Source organism: Pangasianodon hypophthalmus, chromosome 22 (assembly GCF_027358585.1).
Source record: "Pangasianodon hypophthalmus isolate fPanHyp1 chromosome 22, fPanHyp1.pri, whole genome shotgun sequence".
NCBI classification, from domain to species: Eukaryota; Metazoa; Chordata; class Actinopteri; order Siluriformes; family Pangasiidae; genus Pangasianodon; species Pangasianodon hypophthalmus.
The window spans coordinates 7,737,205-7,751,712 of NC_069731.1; the positions used below are offsets into that span (position 1 = coordinate 7,737,205).

Genomic DNA, 14,508 nt, shown 5'->3' on the forward strand with positions numbered 1-14,508 from the left:
TCTGCTACTAATGGCTTGGTGCCAGATACCACAGCGCATCTTCAGAGGTCTTATGGAGTTCGTGCCTCAATGGGTCAGAGCTGTCTTGATGGCACAAAGTGGAACCTACACAATATTAGGCAGGTAGTTTTAATGTTATGGCTGATTGATGCATACATGTCTGTTCTTTGGGTCATGATGTTCTGTCTTTGCTCATGTTTTCTCTTATCTTAGCCTTGGGCATTAGTTATATGGGCTTGCGCTTGTTCTCTTGCATGCGCACATCAGTATAAAAGCCTGCTTTGTCTAACTTTTGTTTGGACTATAGAAATCCCAGATTGTCTTCGTGCACACAATAAACCAATAAACTCTTTTTATTATAACCTGGGTCTCGGTCTCCTGATTCTTCAGTTGTCTTACTTCTGATGAAACAGCGGTATTTTCTTGGTCATCCAGAAAGATTTACAGCAAGTGGTTTGGGATGGAGAAAAATTTCTCTGGTTCTGTTTGAAGTTTGCTGTTCTGTTTTGAGCAGAACAACAGAAACAGCGAGACATTCAGCCAAAAACACATTCTGCATCATTACTCAACATATTACCCAATTTCTTCCATATCAGTCATAACCATTACAGTGCCACTAACTAAATCTGTCATGCATGTGAGTGTGCGTGAGGGTACATCCAAGGCTGTTTCCTGTAGTGCACTGGTCTTGGCCACTCCTACAAATAAAATGAATGCAGCTATCTTTTGTCACTTTTTCAAAACGCTTTTGCAATGAGTACTAGCATCTTCAGATATACACTCAGTGGCCACTTAATTAACATGAGATGAGCATCTCAGAATGCACAACACATCAAAAACAGACCAGCACCCACTTATCTCAAAGCACTTATCACATCCCGCACAGCACCACGCTCCCTCCGATCCTCTAGCACTGCTCGACTGGTCCCACCATCTCTCAGGGTACAAGGAAGGCATGCGTCAAGACTCTTCTCTGTTCTGGCACCTAGGTGGTGGAATGAACTTCCCCTAGATGTCCGAACAGCTGAGTCACTGGCAGTCTTCAAACGACGTCTAAAGACTTATCTCTTCCTAAAGTACTTAAATTAGCACACAGTTTGGTGAGACTGTGCCCACTGTTGCCTCAGATTCCCATTCCTGGCTGACAGGAGTGGAACCTGATTTGCTCTTAGGCTGTTTTAGCTCATCTGCCTCAAAGTTCGAAGTGTTGTACATTCTGCGATGCTTTCCTGCTCACCATGGTTGTAAAGAGTGGCTATATGAGTTACCTCTACCTAGTCTCCTCTAACCTAAATCCCAATAGATCAGCAGTTTCTGAAATACTCAAACAGCCAAAAAGCCAACAATCTGGGGACCGGTGAGCGTACATAAAAAGTGATAAGATTTAGCCACTTAGTGTCTTTCTGCATCCAGACATTAGTGACCAGAACTATGTTTTGAGCTAACAGTTAATGATGGATGTTGGTATTTCAAATTCCCAAGAAATTGCTGTGATTTGATTCCGTATGTTCATGTGTTTCCTTTTAAAACAAGAAGTCAGTATCAAATGGCTTAAATGATTTCAACATCAGCCAATACCATTCCAGATACGTTACACTTCTCACTGAACCTAAAGTTACTCAACAATGGTGAGACAAGAATTTAAATAGAGCTTGTAGGATCTCACACTGCCAGTAGGTCTGAGCAAATTGTTCAAGTATTCTAAAGCACAGACTTTCAACCACCAGGCCATGGGTTGTTTGTTACTGGCCTGCAGCAGAGATTTTCCTCTTTCTGTCGACAGTCTTTTCGCTCTCCCCGTGGGATGGCTAATGCTCTCACTGCCGCAGGGGGCAAGGGAAAAGACTGCCAGTTAACACAAGGCAGTATCTCCAAAAAGGCTTGCTCGCTAGTCATGTCATACACATCATTTCGTCATCCCAAAGTGCAGCCGACAAAGTTCTTGGAGTGAAGCTGTATGTTTGATGCTAACTAGCAGCTACTGTAGAGAGAGATCTTCAAGTTTGTTTACGGGTCAGTTCATGTGCTTTATAGAGACACAAAATTGGATGAGTACAGGATCAGTCATCACAAAACTTTCACAATTTTCCCAGAAATTCTGAACTAAAATCAAAACAAGAACATCTACAAAATACATCTTTGTAATTTTTTATGCATACTGGTGTATTTGTAGCTACAGCACTAAGAGACTTCTACAGAAAGCTCTAAAATGTCAGTTTTGAATTCATGGGGACTTGGCTGAAGGCAAGAATGAGTTGCCAAACATAGTTCCATAATTAACATACAACCCAGACATGGTGATGCATAATACATCACACCTGCATAAAAGCGCACACACACACACACACACACACACACACACACACACACACACACTTTCCACAGAAGGCTACTCCTTTCACATATGGCGTCACATACACATACACACTCAAAGAGGAACTGACTACAGTGATATGTAACTCAGTGCATGTTAATACTAATGGCGGATACAGCTACATGCAGGACTTGCATATATACTAGACGCTTAACTTCGTATCAAAGGCAATATTTCCGATCACCTACTTTACCACCTACTCATTTTTCATACATATGTCTTGCTTTTCATCCGTTTATAGTTACATCTAATATCGAACATCCGCCAAACTAGGTACTTCCTTCTCTCACGTACAATGTAGCAGCTATAAACAGTTGTTACTTCACATTGTCCTTGAAATTAACATCACAAAACCTGCAACTTATTAGCAAGAACAAAGGTTAACATCATCTGTCCTTAAATTGTTCCTAGGTGTGAAAAGAACGGCTTTACCTATGATTGTTACAAAGCGCCAACACACAAATTTTGCTTTACTGAAAGCTTCACCGTATCAACGATTATACATTTTTCTCTGTTATATAACAACACATTTTTAGTCCATTTAATATCAGAGTTTGATAATGTGGAGCGTCTGCTATACGACTCCCTGCAAATGAGTTGTTACTATAGAAACGATAACATATTAGAATGAGTGCATTAGTACAAACCTGGGTCTCGCTCTAGTCAAGATGTCTGGTGGTATAATTGCAGCGTAATCTTCGAGATCAGTTTAAGACCACTTCTATCCCTCCTCTGAGAGGCTTCATCAGTTCAGCTGAGTGGTGTGAAACTCCTGCCCATTATACTATGATGATGTTGTGAAAGGTGGTAAGGTTGTAAAGACAGTGACTGAGGGAGTAGAAAGGCAGGATGAGTTCATCTAAGAGGAGCTTTACTCCTGAGCTGCTTCTTCTGTCTTGCTGTCAGAGGTTTTATCGGCAGCAAACTCTTTTTGTCTGCTGTTGTGGCGATCAATAAGGGTCTCCACCTCCGCTGGCAGAGTGAATTTGTGAAATGATCCATTCCACAGCAGGAGCATCACTGTTGGTTATAGAAGTGAATATTTAATGCCTTGTCTCTTTACTGGCAGCCTCACCTCACTGAATTTCTTATGTTTTGGCACTGGATATGAAGAGCAAGTTTACAATATCTAAACAGCAGATTTTACCATGTATTGTTGTTAGCTGTAAAACAGCTTCTTTTGTTTTAAAAAGCAAACTGCATGCCTTGATTGACCAGAATCCCATCGCAGTCCCAGAGAATGATTACTTTTTTCCAATTTCATGGGCAAATCCTCACAGCCACGCTACAAAATCTAGTGAAAAGCCTTCCCAGAAGAGTGGAGGTTATTATAACAGAAAGGGGGGACGAAATGCAGAATGGGATGTTCAACAAGCACATGAGTGTCACGGGCCGGTGTCCAGAAGCATTTGGCCATATATGGCCATTCATTTTCCTTTCACTTTTCCTGGTAGGCATAGCAATGGCAACAAACTGATAAGACTGACCCAGATTTTGCTATCTCCAGCCACAGATTCCACATCCTCCTGGGGGTCTCCAGTTGTTCCCAGGCCAACTATGAGATAGCACCTCTCCAGCAGTTCCAGGGTCTGCCCTGGGGTCTCAGTCTTGTGAAAAGTGCCTGATACAGCTCTACCAGGAGCCAGACAGGGGCAACATTGTTAGATACCTAAACTACCTCAACTGGCTCCTCACAATTCAGAGAGGCAGCAACTCTACTCCAATGCTTTACAGAACTATCAAGAGAGCAAACCCAGCAAACTTGCAGCAAACTTATTTCTGCCTCCTGCTCTTGCAATCTTATCTTTTTGGTTAGAGACATAGTTTGAACATGGACCCAAAGCACTTTAATCCAAAAACTGAGCTCTTGTTTTACCATCAAAGAACGGTACGATATTACCGCTGACCCAGTACTGCCGCTGAAAGAAAACTGTCAATCTTGTGCTCTCTTTTTCCACTCGTGAATAAGATTTTTCAGGTGCAGTTTTTCAGTTGCAAATTAGTCGACCACCAATCTGTTTCTCAGCATTGCACCTCAACCTCAGAAATTTCTGATTCAGCAGGAAGTACTAAGATGTTGGACAGATTAGAATAGTCTTTCACTTCTTGTTTGACCACAGTCACAGTTTTTGACATTAGTGACATTTTCAGAGGCATTATATATTTAGGTAGTTCTTATGCCAAGATAGAACTAGAAAAAAAAAATTAGTACAGCCTGGCTTTTTATCCATGTGTTTTATCCACTGTTCAATCATTGCCCATTCATTGTAGTAGTGCTGGTGATGTCTGTGGGCTGGAACCAAACATTGTGTGTGTGTGTGTGTGTGTGTGTGTGTGTGTGTGTGTGTGTGTGTGTGTGTGTGTGTGTGTGTGTGTGTGTGAGAGAGAGAGAGAGAGAGAGAGAGAGAGAGAGAGAGAGAGAGAGAGAGAGAGAAGAACACAGCCTGAAATAGACAACATTAGCAGGAAACCCTCAAGGCTAAACCACAGAAGGGGAAGTGAGCCTGATGTGATGTGCCTACAAGGAGAAGTTGCACAAAGAGTTATGGCATGAAAAAACAAAGGGGTGAATTACTCTTTAACGGTAAAGATATACTTCATTCTTTTATTCAGAATTGCTAAATGCTGGAGGAAAGATAAACTATGAACTGAAATGTGGTGTGTAGTGAAGTGTGTGTGTGGTGACATTTTTGACCAGCAGGCCCCCTTCCCCTATCGCGCTTCAGTAACTTCCTGTGCTTCTTGCTACTGATTACGCATTATGGCACGGTTAATAAACACACAGCCTCTCTCAATATTGTAACAAATGCAAAACCCGCTGGGAAGTAGGGGTTATATGACAATTACTAGTTGACCACTTTTTCAAAAAAAAAAATATATATATAAGTTGCCTAATCATCTACCCCATAGCTGTTTTATATGTGCATCAAGCTGCACAAATAAAAGGCTACAAATGGCATTTCAATGCTTTTTTTTCAGGCTACACTGTTAACAATGAAAGTAAATGCAATAAATGTGCAACATAAAGCTGTGCATCATGAAAGCATCAGTTCTTAAAAGGTACTTGTGGACAAACTTGCTGATTGTGAAACTTAATGATGGATGGAGGATGCGATGTCTGCAGCAGAGTCTGGGAGCGTCTGAGGTCATGCCTCAGTAGCATCCGAAAATGAGTCCGGATCGGCCTCTTTGAGTCGGAACGCGCCGCTGATCTGTAAACTACATCTAGCTGTGTGGGATTTCACACGGTCTCACTCACACCTCTCCATTTCACGCAAAGTGATAATGTGTTAACGGAACACTAAAGCAAAAAAAAAAAAAAAAAAGAAAAAAAAACAACACTTTTCGCAGCATAGTTTTGTGTATTTAACTGTAGAATCAGCTTCATCTAGTGCATTTAGCTGCTTTCTGTATAGACTGCTTGCATTTCCTTATTATGTATTAGTCGACAAGTCAGTGTAAGTCCTACCGTGAAGAAGAGACAGAGGGAACGTGAGAGCTGTACTGGAGAAAGTAACACAAAAGCACAAAGAATCACAAACAGATTTCCAACACAAAGCCTGGCGCTAACACCAAGCGAAATTAAATATTACATTTTACAACCGTTAAGCCATTTTGTAGTGGGGTTACTCTGATCGATACACATTACTGTCAAGTTCGGTGCCACAGCGTCCCACACACACACACACACACGTAGACAGCCAGTGCCTTATTACAATCCGCACATAATTATTACCAGTTGTTTCACACACAGTCTTTCCCTCGAACATGCACACCACACAAACACACACCTACATTCAGACAGAGCATTACACGTTTGATGAAAGCCCGTGGTACAGAACTGAGAGAGGAACGCCTCGTTTTCTGGCATGACACTGATCAAGCATGTTTAGCCAAGTCTCTGCCCCCTTTATTCCTTTTTCCTCTTTAAGACCTTAGAGGAAGAAGAAATACTGTGGCTCTTTCAGTGTTTCACAATTTCTTGGGTGACAAATGTTCTTAAAGAAAATATTGCTTAAAATGTACTTAGTGATTCCGGTACAAATTAGTTAGTTGGTGCTGTATTTTCATTAGCAAGCGCTAATAATATATTTTCAATTACAAGTGCAAATAATGTCACATTTCAAGTTTTTTTAAGTTTGCGTTTAAAACACGCAAATGCAGCACAAACTCTGCAATATGATCCCCGCTTTTATCATAACATAAAGGACACAACGTTAAAAAAAAAAAGTCTTTTATTAAGAGAATATGGTATGTTGGTCTAAACTTCCTTGCATTTTGCTTGCTTTAAAATATATTTAATTTTAATTAAGAGAATTTTTATCTCATTATTATTATAATCTGTTATGTCATTATTATTATTATTATTATTATTATTATTATTATTATTATTTCTAATCTTTTTTTTTTTTACACTATCGAATTTCCATTAAAACATTCTTTTCTTCCTGATCTATAAGCATAAGTAGGAATAACCAAGAAAAATCAATATAAACATAAATCTATATTTCAAAATTGGTTTAAGAACAATATTTTATTCGTTTTTCAGTGGTTTAATGCAAAAATTCACACATATTTTATTTAGTTTTTAAATCAATAAAACATTCCACTAAATGAGAATTTGCTTCAGTAAATGATGCAATTCTTGTACTTTTATCAGATTCTTTTAAAACAATTCCTCTCCTCACATTGTTTGTTGCACATCCAGAAAATCCAAACCCTGTGTGAAAGTTAACTCTTTGGAAGCTGATCTGTTTGAGCAGAATGTACAGATGAGCAGGAGAGACAGCTGGACAGACTAAAGGACTAAAGTGCTGCTGCAGTCAAACAGCATTGTGGGTAATGTAGGAAACGGTTAACCAGTGTGAAAATAGACCAACATGTCTAGGAAATACTTCTGAAACAAGACAACTGGGTGTGCTACAGAGGTATAAACAATTGTGTGGCCATTGGTACTCATTGGATATATGAGAATTAAATATCAGATGAAACAACAAAATATCCCAAGGCTCTGAGGTGGTTAAGCGTAAAAGGCCTTTATTAAATTTATTAAATCATAAAAACATTTTAAAAAATCGTTTTATTAACGTGTTTCGGCTTAACACAGCTTTCCTCAGGATATACATCCATCGTCTACAAAAACACTACACAATATTAACACCAGGTAACTTCGTACCCTTAAGTGTACAAATCCAAAAAGTCTCACGTTGTAAAAGACGTTTTACTCTATTCCCACATCGTATAGCACATGGAATAGATTCAATTCCAGTCACTTTAAGGGAGCTATCACTACCATGACTCACCTCATTATAATGCCTTGGCAACAGATACACCAGATTTTTAGTGCGAATAGCATATTCATGTTCAGCCACTCTCAATCTCAACTTCCTTTTTGTTTGACCGATATAGAAATGTCCACATTCACATTCCAACTTAAAAATCACATAAGAAGAATTCCAATTAATGAAGGACTCGAGGAAATAATTTTAAATTCAGAATTTCATTACTAAATAAATCTTGGACACCGTGACGATCCCATGTTAATTATAAACGATAACACGCAAGTGCTTCTCATATGTCTGCATGTGAATTGATTTTCGCATCACTAGATGAATAAAAACACTCCTACCTGCTGGGCTGGAATCAGTGTGGGTGAAGAACAGGTTCCTGAACTTTGGAGCTTGTGATCCCACCTGTGTAGCTGCTAATCGCACATACCTCCTGTTAGAACAAACACATAAATACTAAGGTTAATCAGATTATCTTTCCTGAAAACAAGCCAAAACAAATACGAAGCGTTCCGTGTGTCTTTGTGCTTTGGTCAGGTTTTTTCTTTCCGAGAAGGAACGGATCATAGTGTCTTTCTACACATTTATTATTTCTTTTGTCTGACTTTTGTCTTTCCATTTGACCCTCTCTGTACAGTAACTCTGTGTGTGTGTGTGTGTGTGTGTGTGTGTGTGTTGTATGTGTAAGACATGAAGAGAAACTGGTGAAGTCTGAATCACTTATTCGGAGCGCTCACACGCACAGCGCTCTGGCCTGCAGCTTTCTCAGACGACATGAATAAAATATCAGCATGCAGCGCAACATCTCTATCAAAGACAGCGGATCAGGAGATCAACCTTCTACACACGTCTCCCCCACACAAACACACACACACACACACACACACACACAGAGTGCACTCTCACGCCAGAAGCGTATAACGTAGGGAGGTGTTTAGTGTCCGGGAAACACTTTTCTCATTCTGAATCTCTCTGGCTGCATGTGTATGTGTAAACCCGATTATATCCCAGGTGTGTGTGTGTGTGTGTGCATGTGTGTGTGACAGTGCTACTCGGAGAGCCTCAAAGGTGCCATGGCAACAGCTGCTACACGAACAAAGAAGCAATTAAAGGCCCTCGGCTGTGTTGGGCACATCACACACCCGTTCTGTTTCAGATGTGCAAGTGAAATAAAGCTTATACTCCCTGGTCTGCTCATAGTGCATCACTAACATTACACATATCAATCCTATGACCTATTTATTTCCTGCTAGTTAAGCAGTCTTGCTAAAAGCAGGTGGTAGAATTGGACTGGTCCAGTTGACTTCGAATGCCTAGCAAAAAATGCCGAAAGTTTTTCGTTTGCTAAAATAGATACACTCTGTGCTTTGCGAAGCGTCTTTATATTATAAAAAAAACAGTGAGAGAGAGAGAGAGAGAGAGAGAGAGAGACATATGACTCCCGGGCAAATTCATGGGTCCTTAACAAAATATTATAAAATGTGCTAACCACTGCACGGTGCGCACTATTCAGATTGGATTAGTTTTACATGGGGAGTTGTTACATATTTAATGTTATTATGTCCTGGAATTTTATTCCCATCCAAATCCGTCATATCTGTAATTTTTTTATGCGTGTGCCTGGAAAGACGACGCATTCCTTGAAATGAGCAGGTAGTATACATCCGTCAGAACTGACATACTAGTCAAGAGTCTGTTGTGAGTGGTTTTTTTTTCGCACTTTTTCTTCAGTATAAAGACACTTGAGGAAACGCTTGCTCTCGAGTATTGGTATTATACGCAGAACAATATAATATAAACAATGTTTTAAACATCTCGTCGGAGTAGTGATATATATATATATTTTTTAGGTAAATTGTTGAGTTTCTAGTACAGGTAAAACCTACATACATGTTATGATCATGTGACCAGGTGTCATGCACACTACAGCAAGCACTTCTAAAGGTCAAAACAATCAGTTTGTGTTTAAATGAGGTATATTTAATAAGTAGTGAATTTTTAGTATCATGACCATACACGCATCGTGAAGAGATGCATGCCTTTCTACAGAAATCACTTACCCTGTGTGAAGCGATCATAATTGCATTATGGGAACATTACTCTACAGACATGTATCCGGAAACCATATCCTGTCTAAAATATGCATTATTTCTCTGTTTAATAAAAAACAAAGCTTTGTCACCATGTCATGACTCGAACTAGGCAGAAACAAGCGGGGAGGAAGAAAAAAAAAACAAGCCATAGTGTATAGCAGTCTTTGTTAACTGTGGGGTCAGAATTGGTGTGAAATTTGCTCACCTACTAGTTCAGGCACAAAAGAAGTCTGACTATATGGTGACAGACAGAAGCCAGTAGCCAATCAAGAGAGAGAGAGAGAGAGAGAGAGAGAGAACACAAAAGAAAGAGAGTTTGATAGTATTTAAACTCTCTTTGTATTTCAAACTCAGTTATATCGAGCAAGACAGTCCACTCACCTTCAGTGTGTGTATTTACGACATATTGTCTAGCATCTCTGTGTTTTGGCTAGCATGATAACACTATCCGGCTCATTCTCTTTGTGTTGTGACAGGCTGGATATCCAGATCAGATAACAATATACACAGAGAACACTAGACATTGCAGTTTTGTTTTTTCGACACTACATTTTAGCTAGCTAGCTCGGGTTAGTGGCCTAGCCCCGCCCATCAGCTGCAGAGATTACACAATGTGTTGTGAGATTACAGCACACAATCCTTTTCCCATCAACCAGAGCTTATATTTAAGATAGCTAACTAACACTTGGTGATTAGTTCATTCTGTGGGATAAGTGCTGTAGTGGCATCTTGTAGAATATCGTAGAATGACACATCACACACATGCCTCTACACCACTGGTGTTATTACTACTTAGTGCCCGTTACGCAATTTGGGTAAGACTTGATTTCTATCTGAATGTCTGTTACTTGCCACTCACACATTTTGTACATCTTGTAGCTTTAAATAAAATTTAAGTAAAAGCTTTAAGTAAAAAGGAATAAAGAAAGAAATGACAATTGTCTCTCTTTGACACACAACTGTCTGGATCTTATTTTAGGTATCAAATTTATTTACGTAGCTCACGTTTGCTCAAGTTGGCCATTTTGAAAGTAGATTAAGTCCAGAGAACATTCTAATCTTTATGAGATTGTCATTTAGTCTCACGGAAACAGTTTAATTTCCTCTTGAGTAAGGAGCGATTCAGGGTTTGACAGCCAGCCTCCTGGCTCAAATGAGTCATTAGAGTCACTCCTCTCTCTTAATTTACTACCTACATGTTTAATACACACAAATACACACACAAGCACACACACACACACACACACACACACACAAGCACACAGAATGCAGACAGCAGGACATGTGTTTGTAATGGAGGTCTTAGTGACTCTGCACTTAAGGAATGCACACATTGCTCAACATGACAAAAGCTGCACTTACACACACGCACACATAGCTGTATCTGAAGGAGGCCAGGATTACAAAATAACTGTGTGTGTGTGTGTGTGTGTGTGTGTGTATGCTGCTAGTGGCTTATTGCTACAGCACTACACCTTCCACTCACAGGTCAGACAACCATCATCATCAATCTAAATGCCAGAAAAATCTCTCACCATCCAGAAAATAGGATACACACACACACACACACACACACACACACACACACACACACACACACAGCATATCAATCTGAGGTCAAGCCAGAGCCAGTGATTAGCACTGCAGTCGTCTGAGTCCTTTGAGAGAAAATGATCCATGCTCCTGTTTATAGATCCAGGGTGTTGTTCACGTCACTCACACTGACAAGCGTCAATCAAATTGCCATGGCAACAACCATAGGGTCACTGAACCATATCATGATAAAGTAAACTCTGAAAGCTGCTCTATATTCATTTCTCTGTAAGTGCGCACACACACACACACAATCACACACACACACACACATCACATGCTGTGCAAATTACTGTGTAGTAGCTTTATTATTGATCATCGTTTCCTGGAAACACATTTCACTACTTCACTATTTTCACTAAACACTTAAACAGATATACACTGTAGCATAAAAAGATTTTAAAGCAGGCTTTTTAGTATTTAGAGCAGAATAAAACCGCATTAAAGGGGCAGTGTAAAATGTGCTAGATGGCAATCCATCACACTGACGTTTGCAGGTGAGAGAGTTAATGGAGAATGACCGCTTAAAGGACGAAAGCTTTAAAGGGTGGTGGAGCGGTCATGAAGCAAAGCACAAAGAGAGCCGTGGGAAATATGACAGAGGACTTTGTGTATTATCCTACTGCTCGAGTCCACACACACACACACACACACACACACACAGAGCGAGTGAGAAAGAGACAGAGAGAGAATTCTACTCATCCGCTAATGTAGAACACCGGAAAGATAACTCAGACTTACACTCAAAGTTCGGTGTGTTGCGTGTTCAGAGATACTTTTCTGCTCACCACGGATGTAAAGAGTGATTATTTGAGTTATCGCCTTCCTGTCAGCTCAAACCAGTCTGGCTCTCATCAACAGGGCGTTTCCACCTGCAGGACTGCAACTCACTGGATGTTTTTTGTTTTTCGCACCATTCTGTGCTGTGTGTGAAAATCCCAGGTGATCAGCAGTTTCTAAAATACTCAAATTAGGCCATCAGGCGGCAACAACAATGCCACGGTCAAAGTCACTGAGATCAGATTTTCTCCCATTATAATGTTTGATGTGAACATTATCAGGAAAACCTGCACATTCATGCAGTTATCTAATCAGCCAATCATGTGGCAGCAGCACTATACATAACATCTTGTGAGTGCTTTATGCTTTGTCCCAGCTGGAGGTTTCATGCCATAGTAAAATGGATACAACGCCAATCGATTCGATTTGTAAATGGGCAAAATGCCAGCTGTCAAATAATCCATGATGCATTGCGCTGTCTCTGAGACTGCAGAGACGACAGCGGACAAAGCTGTAATATGTGAATGCTAATAAAAACAAATGGGAAATTTAGCCAACAGAACAGAACTGACTGCATTAATGAGCAATATAATAGCAACCGCAGATCGGTGGAGTGAAGAGAGACGATGAGACTCGGGTTTAAATGGCGTTATTGACTTTTACATCAGGAAACAAGACTACGGAAAGTGACACGGATGACGCTGATGATCTGTGTGATTACTTGTTTTCCATTGTACACTTCAAAGATAAAGATTGTAAAGATTTCAATGTAAAGATTTCACCATGTGAAGGTTTTCCCAGCCCACCACACACATATATATATATATATATATATATATATATATATATATATATATATATATATACATATATATATATATATATATATATATATATATATATATATATATATATATATATATATATATATATATATATATATAAAAGTCTGCAGTATATACACATACATATATAAGAAATAAAAATGTGCTGATATGAAAACAAAAATCTAATTATGAACATAATTGTAAAAGGAAGTGTAGGTAAGTCTTGTGATGAACATTTTACATTGCAACATGCAAAACAAAAGACTTCTGGACTCTACTGTATAGTCACATGGGCGCGCACACACACACACACACACACACACACAGAGGTTTTTAAAAAAGATACGTTTCCGTGTAGGGACCATCCAAATGTGCCCACAAGGTCGAGACTGTCAGATATTCGTATCCTTGTAGAGACCAGATACAAAACCACGCTCACACCTACCAGTCTAAGTACATCAGCCATATTCTATCCCACAGCAATAAAAGCCTTACTTGCATTCCTCCGCATCATAAAATGAAACAATAACCGCCTCTCTCTCACTCCTCCTCCCTCTCGGTGTTCAGTTAACACGGCTGTTCCTTCTGTTCACAAATGAAAAAGGCACTTAAACAACTACGAACTAGGAGTTTGTGTATCACTAATGTTCCAGACCCTTACTGTGTTCATTATTCATAGACCACTGTGTTTCAAAGAAGCGTTCACGAAAAATAATATTTACACTATTTGCGCCTAATGTTCATCAGCTTATGCATGATGTCTGAAGTGTGCTTGTTTAGTTTTGCACTGGAGATAAGAGGTAAATGTAATGAAAATGAAGATATTAACATCTACTAGTTGGAACAAGTAAAATTGTAAAATAGGTACAATCGTGGCTCCATTTCTGGAAGGATTCTGTGTGTAAAGGATACTCACCATAACACCATACTCAATGCCAAAGCATACTAAGTCTTGGTTCTACACTCCACAAAACCAAATGGATTCTACAGCAAACTATAAAAGTGGAACAGAAGACAAACAAAACCCAGCCGCATGTACAGCAGCTTTACGAGAAGCTATGTATTTTGTCAGGTTTCTCGTTTACAGCCTACCCGGTGAATCTCCCATCACTACCTGGCCTATAAAACTGCACATCACATATACTACAAACTATACACGAGGCATGGTAGTGTGGAACTGATGAGTGTGTTTGTGTCCAGATGACTTGTACATGAACACAGCTGCACAATTGTATTAAACCGTATTAAAATTGCAATCTCTGAAATTTGCTTATCAATGCAACACGACTAAAGAACAGCGTCAAGTCTGCAGTATTCGCACTTGGGCAGCCATGACATAAAACAGAGCACCAATATTCCACTTATTCACTGTGATCAGTGACTACACACCTGAAGCACAGTGAGGGTGTTTTCACAGCTGGTTCGTCTGGAGCGTTTATTTCAGAACCTGGTGTGTTTTCTCCCTTGGTTCGGTTCATTTAGACATGTGAACACGGCAATCGGGCTCGGATCTGCACCAAAACAATCGGACCTAGACCACCTGAACAAACACA

General features: G+C 39.7%; 1 protein-coding gene across 5 annotated transcripts in view; it reads right to left on the reverse strand.

The window, feature by feature from the left end:
- The window catches only part of galnt1 (UDP-N-acetyl-alpha-D-galactosamine:polypeptide N-acetylgalactosaminyltransferase 1), a 113,084-nt gene that overhangs the window by 57,958 nt on the left and 40,618 nt on the right, over nucleotides 1-14,508 (reverse strand). For 4 of the 5 annotated variants that reach the window (XM_026924208.3, XM_026924206.3, XM_034298034.2 and 1 more), the window contains one exon: nucleotides 8,004-8,095. Coding sequence is in view for 1 of the 5 variants with exons in the window: in XM_053227991.1 (XP_053083966.1) it covers nucleotides 8,004-8,095 (92 nt within the window). In the remaining 4 variants the exon portion in view is untranslated. Of the gene's footprint in view, nucleotides 1-3,021; nucleotides 4,385-8,003; nucleotides 8,096-14,508 lie in introns of those variants that run through there. The other variant, XM_026924209.3, reaches the window with a different exon arrangement.